The sequence below is a fragment of the Paroedura picta genome, chromosome 10 (genome assembly GCF_049243985.1).
Source record: "Paroedura picta isolate Pp20150507F chromosome 10, Ppicta_v3.0, whole genome shotgun sequence".
Taxonomy (NCBI): domain Eukaryota; kingdom Metazoa; phylum Chordata; class Lepidosauria; order Squamata; family Gekkonidae; genus Paroedura; species Paroedura picta.
In genome coordinates this window covers 31,382,245-31,408,222 of record NC_135378.1, presented here as the reverse complement: position 1 = coordinate 31,408,222, position 25,978 = coordinate 31,382,245, and the positions used below count along the sequence as shown (strand labels likewise).

General features: G+C 42.9%; 1 protein-coding gene across 2 annotated transcripts; it reads left to right on the top strand.

The window, feature by feature from the left end:
- The first annotated feature begins 1,665 nt into the window (after positions 1–1,665).
- NMU (neuromedin U) lies at positions 1,666–25,194 on the top strand. 2 transcript variants are annotated; one of them, XM_077301462.1, is made up of 10 exons: positions 1,666–1,886; positions 7,425–7,483; positions 9,923–9,970; positions 10,060–10,119; positions 11,469–11,498; positions 12,231–12,281; positions 13,917–13,994; positions 20,865–20,918; positions 22,950–22,989; positions 23,993–25,194. In XM_077301462.1, the coding sequence occupies exons 1-9, from the start codon at positions 1,727–1,729 to the stop codon at positions 22,983–22,985; spliced, it is 576 nt and encodes a 191-aa protein (XP_077157577.1). In that variant the 5' UTR covers positions 1,666–1,726; the 3' UTR covers positions 22,986–22,989; positions 23,993–25,194. The 2 variants fall into 2 exon arrangements, with proteins under 2 accessions (XP_077157577.1, XP_077157578.1); XM_077301463.1 differs by lacking the exon at positions 12,231–12,281.
- Positions 25,195–25,978: the final 784 nt, after the last annotated feature.

Here is a 25,978-nt window from a genome sequence, read left to right as displayed (position 1 = left end):
TCTGCAATGGATGGGGATAGAGGGTTACTTTTTGTTCCAAATGGGGACATTTGGAACCTGACAGTCTGATTGCTATAACGTTATAATAATACTCAAGTAATGATTTTAAAAAGCCTGAAAGGACCCTGGTGGTACAGAAGAGAGGGAATGGTTGTGGGGAAACATGCCACAGGGAAGCTCTGTTGCTGTTGTGCTGTATTGGCAGTTGAAGCAGCAACAGCAAGACTACACCAACCCATCCTTGTATGGGAACCAGCAGTGCCCTTGATAGATCAAGTAAGAGTAGGCCATATTGACTTAGGGTTGTCCAAATGTCATCCCATGACACTGAAGCATCACTTCCAGCTATTTAACCAGAAGTGATGTCACCACATCATGGAATGTTCTAGGATTCACCCAAACTTAGTAAAAACCACAAGATTCTGAGGTGACTTCTAGCATGTCTTGCCATGATGTCACTTTTGGTTATGCTGCTGCAGCATCACAGCTTTGACCCCCTCATTTTCCCTCTGCTACCCTACAGAGAAGCAGCAGCGGTTGAAGATGGACTAACTGAACCTGATAGACCAGTGGCCTCTGTCAGCATAAGGCCACTTCCTCCTCCAGTAGATCTAATACGATTTTAGGAGCCTTTCAAAAGGTAAAGGGTTCCTCCAACTGGGAGTGATTTCGTTGGATGGAGAAAATCTTTTTTTGTTGAAGGAAGTCTCTCTCTCTTGGAGGCAGACTTTTTGAAAGAAAGTCATGGGACTCAATGGAGAAGAAAGAAATAATATCATCCAACAAATCATCTTTATCCTTCACCAGTGTTCAGAACCCCAGAGCAGTGGGCCGGCCGGCCACAGCAACATGGTTCTAGAGCAGGGGTAGTCAAACTGTGGCCCTCCAGATGTCCATGTACTACAATTCCCAGAAGCCCCTGCCAGCATTCGCTGTCAGGGGCTTCTGGGAATTGTAGTCCATGGACATCTGGAGGGCCGCAGTTTGATTACCCCTGTTCTAGAGGGTAAACAAAGCAATTGTATGCCTTGGTTGCCAAATCACAGCTGACATATGGTGACCCCACAAGGTTTTCAAGGCAAGAGAGGTTCCAAGATGATTTGCTGTTGCCTGCCTCTGGACCTCATGGTGCTCTACCTCCAAATACTGCCTAGGGCCATCCCTGCTTAGCTCTCAGAATCTGAGCTATCCAGACCTGGAAGTGTGCTGAGGCAGTAAGGGGTTGCCAGGCCCTCTCCAGCCTGGGAGATGAGGCACTAGGGTTGCCAGATTCAGGCTGGGAAATTCCAGGAGATTTGAGGATGGGACCCTGCATAGTGTCCTGCATAGTGCAGGGGGTTGGACTAGAAGACCCAAAAGGTCCTTCCCAACTCTATGATTCTAACCCGGGAGAGGAGGGACCTCGGGAGTGGGGGGTACAGTGCCATAGAGCCCACCCTCCACAGCCACCAGCTCATCTCTGCAGCCTGGAGCTGAGCTGTAAACCCGGGGCGCCTGGCATCCCCACCAGGGGGACCGGAGTTGGCCAGGGCCTTCCTTCTGGGGACAGGGCGGGGCCTGCCGTGGCCTCCCCGAGCGAGGCTCTGGCGCCGCCCTCCTCGTGTCCGGGAGATTTAAAAGTGCTGCCAGCGCCGCCCGGGAAGCGCACAGAGCCCGAGTGGCGGCGGCAGGGGGAAGCGCGCGCGGAGCAGAGCAAGGCGAAAGCGCCGGGCGGGGAGCAGACGCCATGCGGCGGGCGGGCGGCGCGGGAGGGCGCCAGAGGCCGGGCCCGGGGCCACCTTCGTCCGTCCCGCGCAGCCCTGGGCGGTTGCCGGCCGGCCGGCGGGAGCCCGGGAGGCGGCTGCGCGTCCTCTTCCTCGTCGTGCTGGGGCTGAGCTGGTGCCGAGGTAAGGACCGCGCTCCTTCTGGCGCCACTTTCCGCCTTTCCTCTCCTGGCGCAAACTTTGGCCAAAAGCGAACAGATACTGAATTCAAAGACTCGCCCCGACATCAGTCCCCTCCGCCCCCGTTCCTCGGCCTCGGGCAGCCTCTGCCTGTCCGTCGGCAAACGCGCGGTCATTGTGCCTTCAGCGCAGTCCTTCCTGCACTCCGCGAAGGCGCTGGAGAACAGTCGCTGCAAGGGGACCGCGGCAAGGGTGGCCGGCAGGCTCTCGTTTATTTCATGCCCCCCGTTTCTAACTCTTCTCTCCCCGACTAGACAGGACTGCCCAGTTGTCGCCCTGTCCCTCTCGTGCTCTTAGCAGCGCCCAGGATCTCAGCCACTTCTCATTGCAGGGAGCGGTTCCAAGTCTCTGGTCAGAGGACAGGGCGGCCTGCCTGGCAGTAGAGGAGCCGAAGTTCTTTGGACTGCAACCTTCACCCTACCTGGATTCGCATTTGGCTTCCTTCTGTGAAGTTTTCGCGTGGGACAGTGTTCCCGGGACTGCACTGTTAGGGCGTTTTTATCTCCCAGGTCCTCCCAGGTGCTCAAGCCATCCTAGGAAGTTCTTCTTGCCTGCTTTGTACTTTCAAACTAAACCTGTGCAATCGATTTAGTCTGTGGAGGAATGGCTCGCCCCACTGTAATCCAGTTAAGTTACATGGCAAGTGGGGATCCACTTGAACTCGTCTATCACCCTGAGTCAGAACATTGTGCATGGAGCTCATACTTGGGTAACTATGTGCCCGATGAAGAAGAAGAGCTGGTTTTTCATACCCCATTTTTCACTGCCTGAAGGAGTCACAGAGCGGCTTACGATTGCCTACCCTTCCTCTCCCCACAGTAGACACTCTATGAGGTAGGTGAGACTGAGAGAGCTCTGAGAGAACTGTGTATAGCCCCAGGTCACCCAGCTGGCTGCGTGTGCAGGAGTGGGGAATCCAACCTGGTTTTCCAGATTAGAGGCTGCCGCCTTTTACCACTATACCAAGCTGGCTCTATGAAGAATTCTATGAATTCAGAAGTTTGTGTACTATACCACCACCCTACCTTCTTGTGAAATGTGTATTTTTATTTATGTTGCATTTCCTGTTTGTCTTATATGCTGCCTTTGTTCTTAAAAGAAAAAAACAGTCCAAAGATTCCAGTTTATCTCCAGATTTCAAATGTCCACTTGAATTAATACTTTTTACATCAGACCAGAGTAGTTAGTAGGTTTTTCGTCTAATTCCTTGAGCTCTAAAAGCAGGCATAATGAAATCTGGAGTGCTTTCATAGTGATTTGAATTATGTTTAAACGGCTTGCATATTTGAAACCTGCACAGAACTGTCATCAGTGACACCAAGAAAACAAAACGAAACCAACAAATCTTTGTTGGTCTTGAAGGTGCCGCTGGACAAAACCCTTTTCCAAATTATGGTTAGGAGGTATTGAACACCAATCAACAAAAAATAATGAATGGGTTGGGAAAGTTGTGAAGAAACAGGGTTCTGTGCACAATGCTTTTGGTCTTACCCTGAAATGCAAAAAATATAGGGAGAAATATTTTACACATTAATTTTTCAAAGTTGCCTGTCTTGTGCCTGCCTTGCCTGTCCTGCAATCTTAGTGGATTATTTAGATTCCAAGCTTATTGCAAAAGTGAGGAAGAAGTTAATATTTGTGTGGCTGATTGCTTTTAAGCTTCCCACTACACAAATGGAAGTGCAAAAACATACCTACTACTAGTAGTAGACAGTCAGTAACGTATCTTCACAGTTGAAGGTGTTCTACCATTCATTGTACTCAGGGTACTTTCTTTATAGGTATTTTCCATTACTGAAATTTCTGAAAAGATTTGGTTGTATTCTTGTATTAGAATTCCCTGTTTTGTATCTTTCATATATTTACCTATAGATGCTCTTTATTTATAACCTGAAAAAAAGAGGAGGCTAGCTTTTCTACACCTTTGCGCTTGAATGTATCCTTCTAAGTTCATTAAAGTCAATGGGTATAGGTGGGATAGAAATCCAACAAACAAACAAATAAAATAGAAGGGTTTAACTGTGCTTAAGATTGCACTGATGGTGACCAGAATTATTCATAGTATTCCAAATGAGGCCAATACCATAGATTTATACAAAAGTGTTGCAAAATTGGCTATTACATTTTCTGCCTCTTTTCCAATTAGCCTCACATTGAGTCAACACTTTAATCGAGCTCTCCACTATAACCCATATATCTTTTCCTTCTCCCACACTGCCAGTTCGTACCCCATCAGCATATGTTTAAAGTCAGATTTTTTTACAAAAGTGAGGAATAAGTTAATATTTGTGTGGCTGTTCAGGAATTAAGCAACTTTAATGTTTTGAATGTTGTACAACTCCTTTCTCATAATCCACACAAAGTTGTTAGCATTGCAGTTCTTCTAAGTTTGGTTGTGTTTATCTGCATGTAATTATGTAGTTTCCTTAAGCATTGTATAAATCTTCCCCCTCCCCTACTTTGATCTAAACAGACCTTCATTGACATGGCAGAAAAGAATAGATGCTCGCATCACTGCATTTCAAGTGAACTAAATAGGCTGAGGGGGTTTTCAAAGTACAGTCAGCAGGTGAAAGGGCTGCTTAAACATTCCTGCCTGCATCACTTTCCCCCTGCATTTGTTACCCAGGTTCCTTTAAAAGTTTATCTTTGGCTGTACTCCTGATGCAGGAGAACTGATATGGGGGTAGAACCCACTACCTCACTCACATTATTTCAGCAAACACTGATTCAGAAAAAAGCACTTGTCTCATTCTATCCTAAATTTTGCATAGGGCTTTTATTTATGACTAATTCCTCTCCCCCAAAATATTCAGTTTATTCTGAACCAGTTAAAACAACAGAATCACTTGGACTAAATACAACAACAACAACAACAAAAACCACTCAAAGTGATTTTAGAGCAGATGTAGAGTTATTTTACAGTGTTCTTTTCAGTTGCAAGAATGAAAATTGTAAACTGGTAATTTTTTAATTGGATAATTTTACCATGAGAGGACTAACAGTCAATTGTTGGAGTTTTGCAGCTATCTGTAAACTGTGTTCCGCAGTATAAATAAAAGGCTAAGGGGTGTGGGGGTGGGCTCAGTCTGGGATGGGGGGGGGCAACAATTGGCCCCTTGGCCCCGGGCTGGGAGTTGCGCAGAAGAGCTTCCTGTTGTATTTGTCCAAAAAGCAAGATGATTGTCAAATGTTTGATATATAATTTAGATAGGAAAAATAGGTACATTTAACTTCCAAAAGTGATGCCTTGAATGTATCAGTTTTATGTTACTATCTAATGATGTAATCTCTATATGCTGTTTCACACATTTTATGATGCTGTGGGAGTGGAGAACAGCAGTTTAAGAAGAGAAGAATATGGAAATATATGCAGTATTTACTAATAAAACACGGAGTTGCTTTAAGAACATAGCACGAATCATGGATTACTTTATTAGCATATACATTGTGGTGAAATGGGTATAATGTCAAAAGCCTTTTGAAAGTCCAGGAATATAATTTCTACCAAGTATATAATGTTACCATTATCTACAAAATACGTACTTGTTCTCTTTCTCAAGGAAATACAAAAGGCTGGTGAGTTAGGATTTTCCTTTGCAGAAGCTTTATGGATTTCCCCTCCGCAGGCTGTGGTCCTCTGTGAGCCTAATAATTCTGATTTCGATTATCGTTTTTACTAATTTGTCTGGGATGGATGTTAGGCCAACTGTTCTGCAATTTCCCCTCTGGGCCACTTTTAAGAAACCAATGTCACATTTGCTGCTCTTCAGTCTTTTGGTACAGTGGCTGAATTCAGTGACAAGTTACATATACAGGTTAGTTGCTCAACAGTCTCACAACTGGAATCTCTAAGAAACCTTCAGTGTATGCCATCAGGACTGGGGACTTACTGGTTTTTAATTTTGCTTAATAGGCTTAGAAATTAATCTCTCATAATCTCTATTTGGCTACTGAAAACAGAAGCTGGGGCACAGATATGTGCCCCAGACTTTCCATAGTGAACACAGAAGCAAAAAATACATTGAACTTCTCTGCCATCTCCCCATCTTCCTTTAGCAATCCCATTTCCCCCTCTGGTTACTCAAAGACCACAGCTGCTTTTCTGGATGGTTTCCTAATCTGGATATATTTAAATGTTTATTGTTGGTTTTGATGCTTCTATAGATTAGCCTCAAGGGTTTGGTCAGGTGGATACACTCCCACTTTTAAGTTACACTTAGTATTTTCACCCATTTCTGTTAGCGAGTTTATTCCCCTCACGTTTTCTAAGTTGCTTGATTCTCTACTGGCTTTGATATAAAATGTAGTATTACCTCCAACCTGTCCCTTCCTGTCATGCCTACAGAGCTTGTGCCCAGGGATGACTGTATCTCATTGATTTTTCTTATTCCATCATTTTTCTGAAATACTTTATCTAAATTGCTATGCAGCACCAAGCATGCCAGCTTGGAGACTTCTAGTATGGGCCCATGGAAATCTATAATCTTCAGTTCTCGGAGGTTCTTTATCTCCACACATGGCCTTCCTTTAGCTTGATGTAGTGGTTCAGAGCAACAGCCTCTAATCTGGAGAGCTGAGTTTGATTCCCAACTCCTCCATATACAGCCAGCTAGGTGATCTTGGGCCAATCACAATTCTTTCAGAGGTCTCTCAGCCTCACCTACCTCACAGGGAGTCTGTTGTGCAGAGAGGAAGGGAGGTAACTGTAAGCTGCTTTGAGACTCTTTTGAGGAGTAAAAAGCAGGGTACAAAACTCAGTTCTTCTTTTTCTTCTTCTTCTCCTTCTCCATCTTACCCTCAATCCCAAGTTCTATTATGTGCGTATCAACACTCTCTGAGTGTTGATGAAATCATCTCTTTGGACTGACTCATCCTAAAACAGGCTATTCCGATCTTGTCAGATTTTGGAAGCTATGCAGGGTTGGCCCTGGCTAGTATTTAGATGGGAGACCTCCATGGAATACTAGGGTCCTGACAGGGAGACAGACCCTTTGAACATTTCTTGCCTTGAACATCCAACTATGTTTCCATATATCAGCTGTGACTTGACGAAACAATCCATCTCCAGAATGTATATGCTACAAAGTAATTTTCTCTTAAAGTGAGTTCATGTTTTATAGCTAACTATTGCATATATTTCCATTTCTCCTTTTAAAAAATGGCAGTTTTCCCCCACGACTTTAGAAAACATGTGAGATGGCATCTGGAGATAAGTGTACTATAATGTCACATAAAATTGTTAAGTTCAAGGCATAGCTTTTGGAATTAAAAGGTACCTTTATTTCCTATTGAAATTAAAATGCATTGAACATTTAGCATCCACTTTGCTTTTTTAGAAAAATGCAATAGTGAATCATGGTAACCCTTTTAATGAATAAAATATTTTTTCTGGTAAAATTGATTTATTCTCATTCAGCTGCAAATGCACATGTATGTAATTCAATGTTATAAATAGCAGTTTTATTCATTTTTTTCCAGGTGCACCAATGACATCCAATGTGCTACAAGGCGAGCAAGATTTCCAGTTGTGGAATGAGGTAGAGAGCAATGTTCCATGTTTATCTGTTTTACTATTATTGTTTATTGATTGTGTGTGTTTGTGCCTTTTTTTTTTGTATAAAGGAAGGGATTTATAGTTAAGACTTCTAGGATGCAGACTTGGATGGCGCAAAAGATTTCTCCAAGAATGTGTGTGATTTACACTGATTTTCCCTTCCTGATTCAGACTTCTATCACCCCACCAATTCTGTTCCTGGGGTTCCCCTGGTGTGAATTTTAGGATGCTACGGGAAGGGTAGGGGAGAAATTCGTGCTCCATAAATAGAAAATGCTTCCTTCTACAGAAATCCATTATGGGATTCAAATTACAATGTTTTATATGTGATAGTTCACAAGTAGCTTACATGGTCCTGAATCATGGTATAATATCCTGAAAATCTGAGATTTTGCATATGTGCTTCTTGTACTTAAATAAATAAAATAAGCAATTTCTGGCCCAGAGGTTATACTGATGCATTTAAAAATAGCTATTAAGTGTTAAGGGTCACACACATAAAGAATTCCAAGCTCACCATATAGAAAAATTCCGAACTCACCATATAGTGTCTAGTGCTTAGAGAGACAGAGGATTAGATCTATATTAAAAGTTCCATCTGTAAAATGAGACTTTACTGCCTCCCCTCTTGCATGACAACCCAGCAGTCTTCACAAAATAACGTCCCTGTGGGGCAGGGAAACTGAGCAATGACATGAGGGGAGCCTGCAGCGGAAAGAAAGAATATGTGAAAATTACTAATTTAGTCTAGATCTAACCTGGAGCCGATAACAAACTTGTAATCAGTAGCTTTATCTGCGATTCAATACCAGTTTGCTGCAAGGCTTTCAAATCAAACTCTGAAGAGAGGTCACTGGTGATCTTAGAGTGCTGGTCATAGCAACGCTATGGAGGATAAGAGAACTGTCTCGTTCAAAGTTTCTGTCCAGGGATTATAAGGGCTGTAGGAACTACAGAGCCAAGAAAAAAATTTTCATGCCTTCAGGAAGGGACACAGTAACTGATGATGCATGGCAGTAGCCAATTCCTAGCAGAAGGGCAGCATGCCCCACCACTTCCCGTGTATGGACAGGGAAAGGAATGCCATGGCGCACATGGTCTGCCCAAGACTGGCCGTGTGCATGTACAACTCCAGGGTGCTCTGCCGAGCCTCATGGCAGTAGCAAGGGGGCAGGGGGCATGGGGGTCTCACCACATGATGGTGGGAAAGTGGCATGCCACTATTCCATCATCATGGGGGGGGGGTAAAAATGCCCCATTCAGCTCTGCAGCACCACAAAGCCAAACAGAACATTTTGTGCCCCTCCAGAGGCACCATAGGTGGGGCATGGGCCTGACCCAGATGGGCCTCTGATGGCTGCCGTGGCAAGAAAGGAAATGCAGAAGAATCCACGTTCCCTTGCTGCAAGCCATCAGAAGCCCTCAAGCGGGCCAGGGCTGGGAGAGGACCCGAATGGTGTCGACATCATGCATAAGCAGGGGTTAGCTCTGCTGACATGCAGGCACTGGCGCGCCCTTCCCTGCCTGTGCATTATCAGTCAGTGACATGTATAATGCAAGATATCCTGTACAAAGGAAATCGTTTTCTCTTCTTCTGCTGCTATTTCTTGTCCCTGTCAAGAAAATAACCTAGTTCCATTAGATAAATTAGTAGATTAATTCACCTCCATACTACAAAGAGAAGTGGGGAAAGATAATCACAGGCAAGTATCTCCTCCTGTCCTCTGTACCATTAGAGAACATTGTTGAACCATTGTGTAACCATTGTTGAAATAGGACTTTGTAAAACCACAGACTGGAAAGATGAAGATATATATATACTAGTGGCAAAGCCTGTTTGTAAGAACGGGCTTTGAAAGGGTCACACCCGGGGCGGCAGTGAGGCCTTTCCAGGCCTTTTGGAAGTGCTCCCTCTCTCCCCACCTGGAAAGCACACCTGGGGCCTGTGCAAGGCCTTTGCAGAATTTTGGTGCTCCCTCTCCCCCTACCCCCCCCTTGGCCGGATGGTTCCCCAAAGAGCTGGAAAGCACACCTAGAGCCTCTGAGAGGCCTTTCCAGGATTTGGGAAGCACTCCCACCCCCCAGCCCCTGGCCGGGCCTCTTACCTGGGGCCCTGCAAGTGGAGCAGCAAAGTCACAGGCAGTCTGTGAGGCAAGGGGTGAGGGCTTGGTGAGGGAGGGCAAGAGCTGTAGGGGCAGGGCCAATCAGAATGCAGCTGCACCCTGATTGCTCCTGGAGAGGCTGGACAGTCCATCCCCCAAGGCTGTTTCACAATTATTAAGAGGCACCAAATGGATAAGATATCCTGTCTGCTGAGTGTTTGAGGTATGAACCCTTGACTGAGAAAAATTCCCTCCCCCCCAAAAAAGAATTTCATTATAGCAAGTAAGTAATAGCACTATTACCTTGATTATATTTACAGATAGATGATGTGTGTTCTGCTTACCTGGACAGGGATGCCCAGCCTCAGGTTAGTTCATTTTAAAAATTAATTCAAATATAAGACAATGCAGTAAACTCAGCCTGAGACCTTCTTTTGGTTTTGTTTTTTGCCTTCAGTCATCTAATGCATTGGAAGAGCTTTGCTTTATGGTTCTGGGACTTCTACAGAAAACTCAGGTAATGGTTCCTAACTGTATTTTAAAAAGTAATTTATAATTCTATTTGGCTATAAAGATATGCTAGAAAGTGTCAGCAAAGGAGTCAGAAGCCAACTGCATAAGATTTTGAGTGAGTAGGGATTTGATGCCATATCTAATCCTTTGTTATTCCCCTTAATGTAGCATAAAAAGAAGCAAAAATGCTCATATAGGCCCATTATGCACGGGGGGAATAGCGCACATTTGGGGTGGAATGGCAGCGACTAAAATCACCGATAGCGCATGGAGCCAGCTGCAACCGGCCACAGATTCGGTGCATGCCGCCGAAAAAGCCGTGTTAGCGAAATGCGGAAGAAAGTGCAGCTTCCATGTAACCAGGGCGCAACCGGAAGTGGCGCCGGGGTCGCCGCGTGCATAATTGGTTACTCTGGGTTGAGCCGCCGTTGCGTCCCATCCCGTGCATAAGCGGTTTGCTTCGCAACTTCCCCCTCCGCGTTTTCCATGTGACCCGGAATCGCAATTTCGGCGGCCGTGCATAATGGGCCTTAATGAGTCTATATAAATACTTTGTAGAACTCAACTTTTCTCAGTATAAAATCTGTAAAAATTAGTGTGTGTGTTTCCTGGCTAGTACAGTGAGTACTAGCCAGGAAATACTAAGCTCAGGTCTTGAAGCTCATAGGGGTTCTTGAAGCATCATCATATTTGGAATTCATTTTTCTAACAACAAAAGAACTTTGAAATGATGTTGTCTAGCAGCTGTCATAGGTTGTTGGAAACGTAAGGAGACAATAAAGTGCACAGAATTATTGGCAGCTTTTGGCTATAATATTTTGTGTTGGTGGTACATCTTTAAAATGAAATCATAACCTAACAGTGCAGGATACAACCCATTCCTCTAATTACCACTGTCCAACTATATAAAGGAAGTTCTAGACACGATGCAGATATTGTGGGGAAAAGAGTAGAAATGCTGAATTTCCATTGATGAAAATACTAATAATTCTAAAGACGCCCAGGCAAACCCAATCCCATGAGATCTTGGAAGCTTAGCAGGGTCAACCCTGCCTAGCACTTGGTAGGGTGACCTCCAAGGAATACCAAGGTTGGGGCAGGCAACAGCAGACCACTTCTGTATGTCTTTTGCCTGGCAGCCAGACAATTATAGGATCTCTTGGCTATATTACACACATACCTTATGAATAATAATAATAATAAATAAATAAATAAATAAATAAATAAATAATTACAAAGATTAAAAAATTGTACAAAGTGAACTATCAAACCAGTGTTTAGAGTAACCCTCACAAATGTTATGTGTTGTGCTGGATTTCGTCTAAATTTGTGTCCCAATTTTTGTTTCCATAGGGGTTAGATGAAAAAGACAACACCAAAAGAGTAAGAATATTTTCATCCATCCTTTGAATTTGTTATGTTTACAAAGTCATTGCTCCTTAACATTTCTCAAAGTAAATTCCCACTTTTAATTTCTTTTAAAAATATTTTTAATTTAAAAAGATAGTAGTATGTAAATGAAAGAAAGGAGGGGCTACATAACAAATATATATTTAAAAACATTAGAAACTATGAAATATATAACAGGAAGAGAGTTTTTCTCCCAAATATCCACTTCACAATAATCCTCAAAACATTTGACAAGTACAATATTTCTTACTTCAGGAATTTCAAATTTAAATTTCTGATTTTATAACCAATATATTTTATAGCTGTATTATTAATTAATGTCATAATTTCTGCATATTCCATATTTCTTCTTTTCTATATATTTGCTACAAATTCCAATATACCCAGTTTTTAAACAGTATATCGCACATGGAAAATAAGGATATTCTTGTTCAAAATCTATTTTTCTTATACTTTTATATTCAAAATTTATTCTCATTCTATTTGTACAGTATAATACACTTACATGCATTACAATACATTTTTATATAATTTGTACACTGTTTCTCATTCTAGGTTTACCTCCTGCTTGCATAATTAACCATCTCTCCTTGAATTTCGAAATTGATCTGTTTCTCAAATAAATTGTTAATTTTGCCATTACTGCATAATCAGCAGGTTTATTTTCCCATTCTTCTAAACTTCACTTTTAATTTCTTTGAACAGTTCTTATTTCATTATTCTAAGACCCATGACACAGGCAACTCAGACTATCTGGTAAGTTGGACTGCCCCTTCCCTTGAACAGTAAAACACATGCTTGTAATTAAAGAGAAAATGAAATTATCATTATTCAAGCTTCCATTAATCCTTCCAGGATTCAGATCATTTGTAATCTGTGAAATGGTTACATTTAATTGATTGACCTTAGTGGAACACATGAAGCTGCTTAATAGGGAGGCAGAACATTGGTCCTTCAAGGTTAGTGTGAGTGGCCTTGGCAGGGGCCAGCACAATTTTACTCTTAGGTAATTTTACTCTTGCGTGCTTTTGGATGCTGCTTCATATCTTCAGGAATTGATGTTCCAATGCGGTTTCCATCTTCCACAGTATCCTTTTTATAGCTTCTGTCATGATTACATTGGTTAATACAAGGAAATTGCCCGCTTCTGTTGAATAAGCTGGGGTTTCTGTTTCTCTTAGTATTTGAATTAGAGATTCTGTTTGAGTCTTTTGATAGAAGTATATTTAAAAGTGCACTTTTACTATATGATTATGAGCAATGATAGATCTTTTTAACTTTTGATATTTTGGTTTGTTTCAAAGCAAATAAGGTTGCAATATTGTTTGCAAAAAATATTTATATTGAACTTTCACATGTTTTTTGGCATGCAATGTTTTTAATCACTTTAAATATTAATTGTTGTGGGATGTGTAGTACAACCTGTTTATACTGTATGTCCTTCTCTCCCAATCCAGAAATCTGCCAGTGCAGGGAGCTTTTGTGACTAGCAGTGGGTTGTGGGGTTGTGGAGTAGCTGAATGGGTTACTCTTGAGGTGACCAGAAAAATGCACAGCCATGGAGCAGAATGCAAGGAGGCAAGACTTAAGACAAGGATTATTTACATCAACTCTTGTATTTAAGTATTACAACATCAGGAAACATGTCCTTGGCTATATCCCTTCTTTTCAATAATGCAGCATCTTAGAAGAGCCAACATCTGAGCTGCCAGTCAAGGATTTGTACCTCACTGTGAGGTTTCAGCCTGGGATCTTCTTTTGTATTATGAACCTGATACTCCAGAAAGAGTACAATGGAAATGTTTTGGAGATGTGACACTTAAGTCATAGGATGTTGAGTAGGATCATGAGGCCATTGCTCTTCAGACACATTCTTTCTTGTGATTGACTGCTAAGGGCTACGTTGCTGATTATTCTTAGTCCAGGTCTGATAAGGCTCATCTTCTTGCCTGGAGATGTCAAGATTCACAATGATCATAAAATTGCTCCTTCTGGCAAGGAATTCTAGAGACTTTTGGCTTGTGCTATACTGGTGGAATCTGTTGTGTTATGTAGGGGGCTGCTGAGGATAGCAAACACTAAACTATGGTTGGCTTGTCAAACCACAGCATCCTCTTGGAAACAGCTTTGCATAGTCCATGTAAAAATTGGAAATATACATGGGCACAGGATTATCTGACCCTGGTTTCAATCATGGAAGAGAGTTGCAGTGCACATCCATGAGGGAAACTGTAACATCAGAAGCAACCCCGAGATTGTCTAAAATGCAGTTTTATCAGATATCTTCCATTCTTTGCTTTGCATGATCTCTTCATGAGCTGATGCTGTAGTAAAGAGATCTTGTTCCCATACCTGGAGTCCAGGATTTCATTGTTGTTCATGTCCTCTCAGTTGTCTGTCCTGCATCCTTTGCTGCAACTTGTTCCCCAACTGCATGAGAGGAGACCGAAGAGGTACAAAGTGGTGGACGTATGTAACTTTTTAATTATGCATGCTCATGTTCCCTGTCCTGCTTTCCGAAAATACTCTGCCTGTTCCTGAGATGAATCAGATTATTGCATTTTCCATTTTTTATTGTACTCCTATTGTTTTGCATGTGTTTTTTAACCTGAAAACATATGTGTATGTGATGTCATACCCCATATTAAAAAGTTACATAAAAGAGAAGAAAACCCTTTTATTTATGGAAATAAATTTTATCAGTGATATTTTCCCATTCAAGCTGTGCTATCCTGGTTGAAATAAATAATTTTAATACTTCTGTCCAGAAGCTCAATCCTGTTACCCTAAGGGCTAGTACAATATAGTCCTATACAAACAAGCCTTGGGTTTATCAGAACGTTTATTGAGTGTCTTAGGACACTGGTATCCAAAATAGGAGTATGCTCTGGAATCCACGCAGTAGTCTATTTTAACCTCTTTAACTATCTGAGGATGCAGATTTTAGCGTGCCATTGAAGGGAAACAAAATTGTCTATATTTCTGTTCTATTTCAGTACTTATAAAGAACCCCATTTAGAGCTTCTGCCTCTTCCTCTAAAATGCCTCGGGCCATCTTTGACTTTTGGAACTTATTTCTCATTTTTCATATAGCAAATAGTTTTGTTACCATCCTCTCAGTTTCCTGCACTAATTGGACCTCTGTACCACACTTTTGCAAATTTATTAGATTTCCTTGAAGCAAAATTCTTAACTTGAAAGAAGACTCTTATCAAAGTTGCACATGCTCCTCTGAGAACAATCAGTAGCATCCTGTAGGCAAGGATTTTTTTAAGGTTTCTTGAGACCATGAGTTTCACTTAGGAAGCATGTACCATATATTTCCAAGTTAACTACTGTACAATCCTATGCAGAATTACTCCAGTCTACATTTATTTACTTCCGTGGTCTTAGACTGGAATAATTTTGCATAGGATTACCCTGTAAGAAAGTTAACTCTGTTTAGGATTTGCACCTTAAATCTGGGTTCTTTGTTTCAGATTTCTCAACATTTAACTTTTAAACAGACACCAACCCAGACTTTATTATACAGAACCTGACCTTTGTAAGTGAAAGTAGATTCCAGGAGATTCAGATGTTTGACCTGTACAACTCTTGGCCAGTCAGCTTTGGTTCAGTGAGCTTCTGGACTCATCAAAATGTGTAGAAGGGGGTATTTTAATACTGTGTGATGATAGTGTTTAGTGTTAGTTGCATTTTTATGGCTGTACTTTGACTGGGCTTGGTTGTATGCTTTCACAGAGGTAAGCCTAGAGTAAAAAAGAACAAATCTTTAACCGCTGCTAGAGGAGCGGATAAAATAAAAGAGTAAGGCCTCCGTCGGCGGGCCCTGTCCAGGATGAGGAAGGATGCCGATAGGCCCCTTCCCCTGGACTGGCAATCGGAGGGCCCAATCGGCAGGCGCAAAGCCTCCGATTGTCAGTCCGGCAGCAAGGGACCAATTGCGAGCCGCGCGCAGTGCAGCTTGCAATTGGTCCCTTGCCACTGGACTGACAAATCCGCCCCCTCCCAGTTCGCCAGCAGCTGTCCACCCGCCACCGTTACCTAGCTTCCTCTCCACACGCTAGGTCGCTGCCTGCCCGCACGCCAAGGAGGGCCCAGCGGCCGCCGCACTCGCAGCGGTGCCGTTGCTGCGGCCCCCAACAATGTGATGCCTCGCTGCAGGATCCCCCACCCGAGAGCTGCCCGCCTCGCCCGCACCCACCACAGCTCGGCCGCAGACCAACGGAGCTGCCAGGAGCCAGCGCCGCCCGGCAGCTGCAGCCGTGGCCCCGCCCCAACCCGCCGCAAGCAGCCACCCCGGACCACTGCTTTACCTTGCGGACACCTGTTGGACTAGCTGGCACCGGCCGCAGCCACGGCCGCGCCCCCTGCACCACTGCACACTCCAGCCTTGCCCCACGGCCTCGCTCCTGCACTCCAGGCCGCCCGCCCGCCTCCACTGCCAGCTGCCACCACGCAGATGCAGGTAGGCCGCGGAGTGTGGGGCCCACTCCACCACTCGGGGCCCACTCACAGGTCACCCTGCGCCCGGCCTTGGGTCTGGGGCCTGGCCCCAGAGAGCTGCACCACCCAACTCGCAAGCCCCGCTAGTGCCCGCTGTATTTTGGGGACAGCGGGCTTATTTACTAGTATTTGAATAAACATAAGAAAAGGAAGAGAAGGCCAAGGGCTGGAAAGCGTGAGAATAAGTGGAGAAATAGAGGCCTGAGAGAAATAGAGAGGTAAAAAAAGCATAGAGATGAGAAAAGGAAGGGTTGGAAGGGAAAAAGAGAGGTCAAAACCACTCCCCAAGTGACAGGCACTGGAGATCTTGAGGACTGGGCTGTCTTTGGTTCTTCAGACTGTCTATTAACCAGCCAGTTCTTTGGCTGAGGATCTGCTCATTTGAAGAAAATTATGCTGTGTTTTCTTTATTCTTTTCCTTCTTTCTCTACTTTGAAGGAATCTGATTCATTTAGGATTATCCCACAAGGAACTGAAGATAATTAAAGATGGATTATCTAACCTATCATTTGCCTTTAAGGAGGGGAGAAGATAGAACAAAAAGAATGAATAGATGACCTACTCATAAATATTTTAGAGGGGTATAGAAGTTACTTTGCCAGCTTTCAAAGGAAAAGGATGTAACAAGCCAATACACACTTCCACATTTTATCAAAAATGGATATGGGTGAGATGTGGGTGCAAGGTAACACTATCCTTTGAACATGAATGAAATCAGGTAGAGTGTTGGGTTGCTAACCTCCAGGTGGGGGGCTAGAGTTCTCCAGATGACAGTGACGAGTTCCCCGTTTTGAAATTTCCTTGTCTAATTCAATTTGTTGCTATTTTTATTATTCTGAATTGTCACTGTAAAATGCCTAACTCATAGATGCTGTTCTGCAAATTGAGATCCAGCTGAATTCTTGGGAGTTACAGGTTTATTTTCACAGGATTCTTGCTGTTCCAAGCAACGGTGTCTTCTGTAGCTGAGCTGGTGTTTGTGCAATGCCCAGAATGTCCAGGTGTTTCTTGAGACTTCTAGGCACTGCTCCAAGGGCTCCAATGACAATTGGCACAATAGTTACCCTCTTCTCCCAGAATCACTCTATTTGTAGGTCTTGGTATTTTGTGATCTCCTGGTCTTTCTTTTCTATTCTGCTGTCTCCTGGGATTGCAATGTCACAGCAATGATCCAAACCCTGTTTCTCACTTTTTCTGCCATTGTGATATCAGGGGGATTATGCTCCAGGTGTCTATCTGTTTGTGTCATCATCCATCATCATCATCTCGCTTTTGTTCCAGTAGCTTTTGAAATATATATGCACCAATTAGATTCAGGTGGGTAGCCATGTTGGTCTGAATTAGTAGAACAAAGTTTGAGTCCAGTGGCACCTTCAAGACCAACAAAGGAATAAGCTTTTGTGTGCAAGCACATTTCTTCAGAGCAGTGCCTAAGAGTCTCAGGAAACACCTGGACATTTTGGGCATTAAACAAATAACACCAGTTCATCACCAGAAGACTGTGTTGTTTGGAACTTTGTTCTATTCCAGTTAGGTAACCCAGGTGGGGACAGCCATCATAAAAAGGTTTGTGATAAATAAAGGTGAAATCAATAAATATCTTTTCAGGTTTTAAAAGGGCTGTCTGGCTATGGTCAGGCTTGCTTGCACATACCATGTAGTTTGCCCATGAGAACCTTCCATCCTTACACATTGTTCTTGCCCTTTAATTTACCTTGCACTCAGATATAGTGCAATTCCATGCATAGTTATAGCCCTCTGAGTCACTTGAAGTATGTTGGCCTAGAAGAACATAAATCTGATTAGGATTTATTATTATTATTTTATTTTATTATTTTATTTTATTTATTTTATTTATATCCCGCCTCCCCCCAAAGGTTCACTGGGAATCATAGAGTCCTAGAGTTCTTTATTAAAAACATATATATTAATTACATATATATGGTCCTAATTATACATATAAGGTATAATATATGGTGATATATATTTTTTCTGATATATGGTGACACCAAGATGGATTATATAATAAGCTACTACATGCACAACAATAAGACCATATATGAAATAGGCCATGTTCATATTCGTAACCTATATAAAGTTGTGGCAAAATCAGCTAGCTGCTTGAATGGCTTCCTAAAGATGAGGTGAACCTCTCCTGCACTGGCAGCAGATTCTAGTGGGTTGGCTCAACCACAAAATGCCCTGGAATGGGCTTCTACTGTGTATAGAATAGATCTTCTTGGAGGGGAGGGGAGGGAGAGAGAGAGAGAGAGAGAGAGCACTGTTGGGAGGAATGGTTTCGGTGGAAGGGTGTACTTAGGGAAAGTTGGGCCTTCAGGCCTTAAATATGAAACTTAGCACCTTAAGCTGAGTCCAGGAACAAACTGGCAGCCTTTCAATAGGATTGCCAGCTCTGGGATGGGGAAAACTTGGAGACGTTGGGGATGGAAGCTGGCATCCCTACCATTCAGTGATTTCAGCTACCATATAGCTGGAATTGTAGCTATCTCATTGTGACCAGATGCTGTCTTATGCATCTTAAGTTTACTTATGGAGATGTTCTTCACAGTGATCACGAGAACCTATTTACAGAGGAAGCTTACTTACCCAATGAAGCTTACTTTTGTGTTGATTTTAATTAAGGTTGGTAATCTGAAAATGAAACCATTAAAGCACTCTTGTCATTACTATTTTCTTGTGTTGACCCTGAACTTTCCCCTAAATTCAGTTGTAAAGATTTTGCCTTGGGAAAGCACCATCAATTTTGAGGGAAACCCAAAAGAGTAGTTATAACAATCACATAGTTTCTCAGATGGTCCTCTAACATCTCTCTTTGTAGAAGGTAACATGTAAGGTGTTGTCATTCAGAAGACAGTTGGAGGAAAAATGCCTGAAGCTTCATGGCAAAAACAATTTCAAAGATATGTTTCTGTTTGTTAGTTCTAGCCCCTGACTGTGGCAGAAGTTGTTGCAATGTAAAAGTCCATTCCGCACGACTTCAATGTTGCAAAAAGCTTCCAAATTGTAAACGCTACTAATTTGCAATTATGCACGACGTCGCACACAATCTGCCACACTCCTGAAACCGATCCGCAAAAAGCAATTCGTTGTAGCGCTTAAAGGGGAATCCAGAAAAGTGTATTCACGCTCCGAAAAGCACTACACTCTTGCAAACAATCTGCAACACTAGTGAAAAAGACCTGTGTGTTCCCATTGTTGCGGTTCCAGCCAAGTCCCTCCCCCTGGCTCTCTCATCCAAACTTCCGGCGAAGCGATCGCCAATTTTTTTTCTCGGAGCGAGCAGAAAGCAACGAACCGGTGAGCCTTCATTCACCCAGCGAGGCTTCTCCGGCTGCAGTCCCTCCACAGAGATGCTTTAAAGCTCCCCTCAAGTCACAAAGCACAACACAGCCCCATTTGCAAGTTCCCTTTATTTTCAGCTGAAAATTGCGTCCGTGCATGAGGGGGATTTTTTTTCACTTGGGGGAGCGTGGTAACGATGAATCAGCAGCTCACACACCAGCTGCCAGCTAGATGGGTCTCTATGTAAGGAGGAATCAAGGAATCAATGAATCAAGGCATATTTGTTGCAATGTGTGTTTTTCTTTTTTTTTTTTAACTGTTTTTTAATGGGAAATGGGCTTTTCGGGAGCATGATAGTGGCCGCCCGTTGCCTGCTCATTTGATTGACGGCTAGGGGCGGGACAAAGCACAGAAAAAATAGTTTCCCATATAGCGATTTTTGGCGAGACCAGAAACCTGTGGGAAACGATTGAAATGCTACTGGATTCCATTACAAAGTCAGGTATGCATAACGCCAAATAGCACTTTTAAAAATAGCATTTCCACTTGCAGGAACCAATTGGCAACATTGGTCCTGGTGTGGAATGGGCCGAAGTATTCCTTTGTTTCCATTCTTCTGGGCTGCTTCTGTGGAATCTTGTGATATAGCATATCAAAGTATTAAATATTAAAAATTAGTACTATGAAGATTACATAAAATTAAAATATTTAATAACTATGCTTTATTCACTTTACGTTGCCTGTCAACAGATATACAATGTATGTTTGTTCCTTTGTATTAAATTCCACCTTGACATTTTGCTTTATATTCTACCACATCTTTTGTGCTTTTTTGGTAACTCTTCCAATGGTTCCTTTGTTCCTTGCTCACTTACATGTATCTGACTCTTCCTCAAAGCAGCTGAGGGCTGGGCACATGGTGTTCATTCTACTTACATTAACAGCCTGCCTAGTTATTTTGAAGAGTGGACCTGCCTGGATTTGCTTTTATTGTGGGTCTCATTTAACCTTTTGCTTGTGTTAGGTTTACAGGAAACAGTACTGCTTAAAAAATTCAGATTATTTTTTTATTTCACTCGAAAGATAATATATAAATGCACACCATTAAATTTGATTAAATAGATCAGGGACAGTCAAACTGCGGCCCTCCAGATGTCCATGGACTACAGTTCCCATGAGCCCCTGCCAGCAAGCGCCCATCTAACCCATCTAATGGCTTTGGATAGACCACAATTTGAAAAAGCTATTTCAAAACTCAAGTGAGGTTTGAACTTCATGGCCCATACATTTAACCAGTCCTACGCTACATCATCTTTCACATCTTGTATATGTCATCATGCCCATTATTGATCACTCTCCACAATAAAGGAGAACAAGTGCACAGTTATTTGCAAGTACTGAAAAAACAGGTTCTGTGCCATTTTTTATAGACAAAATCTTTACAAATGCTATTGCACTCTTTAATAATATAGTCAAATTGCTAAATCTTTGTTTCTATTTAAATGTGTTTGAAATCTGATGTCTTTTCAGGAAGAACTTCGAATACCTGGAGGAATTCAAAGTAGGGGATACTTTATCTTCAGGGTAGGTTGTTGGGAGTTTCTGGTTAAGACCAATCTTATTCCTGGGAATCTGGCTAAAGTTCCTCCCTGGATCTAGTGCAGGCCAGTTAGCCAGAGTTGTGGGCTACTGATTTGTAGAGACCCAGGATAAGGTAAAGGCAAAGGTATCCCCTGTGCAAGCACCAGGTCATGTCTGACCCTTGGGGTGACGCCCTCTAGCGTTTTCATGGCAGACTCAATACGGGGTGGTTTGCCAGTGCCTTCCCCAGTCATGACCGTTTACCCCCCAGCAAGCTGGGTACTCATTTTACCAACTTCGGAAGGATGGAAGGCTAAGTGAACCTTGTGCCGGCTGCTGTGATTGTACTCCCAGCCTCATGGGCAGAGCTTTCAGACTGCATGTCTGCTACCTTACCACTCTGCGCCACAAGAGGCTCTTATTAGAGACCCAGGATAAGGTTATGTAGATTTTAAAAATCCTTGTTCTTGGCAGTGAGTCTAAAGTGTGAGGGTAGAGCCCTAGCTTCCTTGCAGCTTTCCCAACCCATCCATCTCCCTAAAGCTGTGCCAATCCCATCCTTGAGTAGATCTGAAGACAAGCCTTTGCTTGAACTTTAACCTGCTGCACTGTGCATGCATGCTTAATAATTAAGTTAGTGTTTTATTAACTACTAGATTTAAAGCCCCTTGTACTTGTACTTGTAAATACAACGGGTGCTAGAAAGGGTGGATGGAAGGAGATGTGAATGAAGAAGACAGATCTGCAAAGAGGGAGAAAAGAAGGGAAGAATGCAGAGGGGGTGGAAGGCAGGTGTAGGGTAAGGAGGTGGGCCAGAGGTGGCCGAGTTAAAGAGTGAATGGAGCAGAGAGGGAGGAAGGTAGCAGCAGATGGAGAGGAGTGAGGGCACAAAAGAAAGAGAAAGATAAGGGTTTGAGAGGGCTCCCTGACCCTGGCAGTGGCGCAGCCTCCCACCCCCCAGGCCATGGCATGGCCTGCCCACTTTTTGAGGCCCCAAGTGTGTTTCTGGGCCCGGGGGAGAAGGCCTCCCTCTATACTCATGCTGTTGCACCTGGCTGGGCCTCTGGCTTGTCCTGGGGAGGGCCCAATCGGAAGGCACTTTGCACCTTCTGATTGGGCCCTCACCCGGACCAGCCCCACCCACTCTCTGCCCTCTTAGCCCTTAACCAATTATTTATACCACTCCCCGAGCAGTTTAAAGATAATAAATAAATATGCACAACTGGCAGAAATAGTGGGCAGTGAGAAAGGTAGAACAGAACATGAATACGCCATTGAGTTGCAGCCAGCTCATGGCAAGCCCAACCATGAGGTGTTCAAGGCAATAGATTAGGAGAGCTGGTTTGCTATTGCTTTCCTCTGTGTAGCAAACCCAGTCCTCCTTAGTGGTCTTCCATCCAAGTACTAACTATAGCCTTCCCTGCTTATTTTCCAGCCCTGATGGTGGGAAAATCAGATCTGTTGTGTTTAAATATCGTATTTATGTCTGAAAAGGAGACCTTTGACTCTCGAAAGCTTATACCCTGAAATTCCATACTAGGGTGTGTGCGCCCGCCGGCACACTGACACCCGTGCCTCCCCTCCCCCCCTGCGGCGCCCAACCCTAATTCTTGAATACATATTGTTGTTATCAAATATTAAAATAATTAAATTTATTTTCTGCTGTACGTTCCTAGCCTACAGTGAAAGGTTTGCATGATATTCTATTATGAAATGTGAAATATTTTGTATCTGTGTTTGTCAACAAATTTTATCTGGCCGAATAGTTGTAGCAAATAAACAAAACAAAGCTATCCTGGGCATCTCAAAAGTGCTATTGGACTAAAATCTACCTGTTCTATTGTAGACCAAAATGGCTACCCTCTGAAACAAAATATCCTATGTAACCAGTTTATAGAAGCAAAAAAAAAATCTAAATACCCTTAATGTCTGCCTACACTGGAGACGCACTTTTAAAATGGGTATTTTGTTGACATTATTTTAGATGTACAGAAATACTCACCTTAGCTGACACATGCTATCTTTTCTCTCTAGCCGCGCAATGGAAGGAGATCAACTGCATTTCGTTAAAAAGGTATTTGTCTTGCGCTTCACTCAGGAAATACACATAAAGCCTAACTCATTATGTATGTAACCTAAAACCCACATTTAAAAAGCAAAGCCTGGCTTATTGTCAGGAAACTTTTAAAGTCATGTCAGTAAGATAGTTCATAGCTATTCATTAAAAAGAGGTCCATGGCACTGTGAACTTGCTTTGAGCTCCCTTTCAAATGATGGAGTCCTGGCCTGGATATCCCAGGCAAGCCCAATCCTGTCACCTCTCAGAAGCTAAGCAGGGCCAATCCCAGCTAGTATTTGGATGAGAGACCTCCAAGGAACACTAGGGGTCAAGATGCAGAGGCAGGAATAGCAAACCACTTCTAAACGGCCCTTGCCTGGCTGCCAGACAATCCTTGAATCTCCTGGCTATGCTACACATGCTCTCCGATAAATAAAATGAATACATTTAATGAATGTGCGTGCAAGTGAATCCAGCACTGATACATGCTACAGCCAACTGTCTGGCACATCATTCCTCAAAAATTATGTGCCTGCATCTCCAAAAGCATACATCCAGACGTAACATGTACAGCATGGCCTTCACAATGTGCTTGGTGGCCCAACCATAGGAGAAGGTCTCAGCAGCTTGGCTTTGGCTAGATTGGCTTTGATTAGCACTTTCTCCATTGTTGATATGACAGACTATTGCAAAGCTGCAGCCTCTTGGAATGCCCCTAGACAGAACTGGCTGAAAAGGAAAGAAATAAGGCACCTGATATCACAGTTCTGGCATTTCTGGGCTGTGTCCCACTACTCAGTTGTTGGGAAAGGAGCACATGAGAGGGCAACAAAAAATTTCAGCAGAAATGTTCCTCTGTTACACTGTTCCTCTTGTGACAATCTAATACAAGAAATAAGTAAAAGGGAATGTAACACTGGTTACCTACAAGCACAAACTCCATTCTGTCAGCTGTAACATTTATTTTGAGCAGTATTATGTCATTGATTACATCTCATTAAATATTTCCCTCCCTTAGGATTCTTCATTCTTTGACCTACAATTGCCATAGGATTGCAGATCACACAGGCAGCCTGGCCTTTATCATGTGTACAAGTATTTTTAATAATAATAATAATAGTAATAATAATAATAATAAATATATATATATATGCTATCTACTGTGTACATTTCTTTAAATAAGATACGTTTTGTTTCCCTTGAAGCATCCTAAAATTATGTTCCCTTATGTTTATATGGTTGCAATTATGTGTAATTAAACCAAACAAGGTAATGTTGTTGTGAGATGACTGCATGCAAAACGACATTGTCCGTAGCAACATTACTACATTTTTTTCACTGTAAATAAAGGCACTTAGTGGAGAGCTGTTTTCAATGAGAATATTTTAATAAGAAATGTTCAGTTCTAATACCACCCTTTTCATGATTCATGCCCTAGTATTTGCCATCAAGATATGGTGTTTTTATGAAATAGCTAGTAGTGTAGAATCCAAATAGCCCCTTCTTATATATTTTTAATGTTTCTGCTGTTGAAACAAAACATCTTTAGAACTATACTCCATGAAACTTAACAGTGGATAAGGGGGAAAGCAGGTGCCATGAATGCAATTCACATTAGGAACACAGACCTATCAATAGCCAGTTATTGAGCCAATTACACTTAGTAATTCCGGTGGGGGAGCAGTTGTTAGATTATAGTAGCAAAATAAGGAGAATTCTGAGGCACCTCAAAGACAGATAATATTTATCGAGCTATTTGTCATCTTTCGGAGCTTGATATGTGCCATAGATCAGTGGTCTCCAACCCCTGGTCCAGGAACCGGTACCAGTCTGTAGATCAGTCAGTACTGGGCCAAGACTCCTCCTCATCCTCCTCCCCAGCTGCTGCCTCGGGGGCTGCCCTGCCATTTTGCTGCCGGCTCACCTTTGGTGCTCTCCGGCGGCTGCCATGGCTGGGGCTCCCCCTCAGCATGGCACTGCACAGCTGCTGCTGGCAGTGCTCCCCAGTGGGCAGCAGGAAGTCAGGGGCACTGGCGGGAAAGCAAGTGGAGCAGGGGATCAGGTGGCAGCAGCGACGTCCCTCGGCAAAAGACTACCCCCCCCCGAGCCTCAGTAAAGTTGTCAAGCGTTGACCGGTCCCCAGTGATAAAAAGTTTGGGGACCACTGCCATAGATCATGGGAGGCTTCGTTTCAGAAGTTGGTAGCAGGCCAAGGTCATAAATGGGGAATGTTCGGAGTTCTAATAAAGTATCTTTGTATATGCGTTGTGTGTTTTTCTCTTATCACTGAGCATCTGTCTTTCAGTCCAGAGGACTTAGCTTCTAGCCAAGACTGAGAAATCATACTATTTCTCATTTTAGAAATCAAACACAGTCCACACATTTCCCCCTCTTCTTATGCTCATAATAAGACTACGAGGTAAGTTAATGACTGAGTGGGAGTAATTGGGTTTGTGTCATGGCTGATATGAGATTTGAATGTGGGTCTCCCTGGCAGACTCGAAAGTTATTATTAGTTAGCGTGTATTGGTTAGTGGGCTGGACTCAGACTTGAGATAATCGAGTTCAAATCCTCACTGTGCCATGGAAGCCTGCTGGCTGATATTGGACTTCTCTTTCAGCCTAACTCAGCTCATAGCTTCAAGTGGGTAGTTGTGTTGGTCTGAAGTAGGTTGGTCTGACTTTATTCAGCTCACAGCATTATTGTTGGGAGGATAAAATGGAAGAGGGAAGAATGATACTGTAAGATACTTTTGGCCACATCTGGTGAGAAGGGTATAAATACATAGATACTGTTAGGTCTAAAGTCCTTGTGCTATTGCACAAAACTCAGAAGGGCAAAAATTCCAAGAATCCAAAATAAGTCAGGCAAGAAAATTTCTGGATAAAAGAGAGAGAAAAAATTATTTTCTGCAAAACAGGTAGATCAAACAGCATGGCTGAAACAGTGATCTACACCCTCCCAGGGCTGGAGAAAAAGTGTTAATACTTTGCATTCCCATAC

What these genes read in the sequence shown, in the direction of transcription:
- NMU (XM_077301462.1), top strand. Translation starts at nt 1,727, where the DNA reads ATGCGGCGGGCGGGCGGCGCGGGAGGGCGCCAGAGGCCGGGCCCGGGG. An exon ending in GGGGCTGAGCTGGTGCCGAG is followed by an intron (nt 1,887 to 7,424) that starts GTAAGGACCGCG and finishes ATTTTTTTCCAG; the next exon opens with GTGCACCAATGACATCCAAT. An exon ending in ATTTCCAGTTGTGGAATGAG is followed by an intron (nt 7,484 to 9,922) that starts GTAGAGAGCAAT and finishes TTATATTTACAG; the next exon opens with ATAGATGATGTGTGTTCTGC.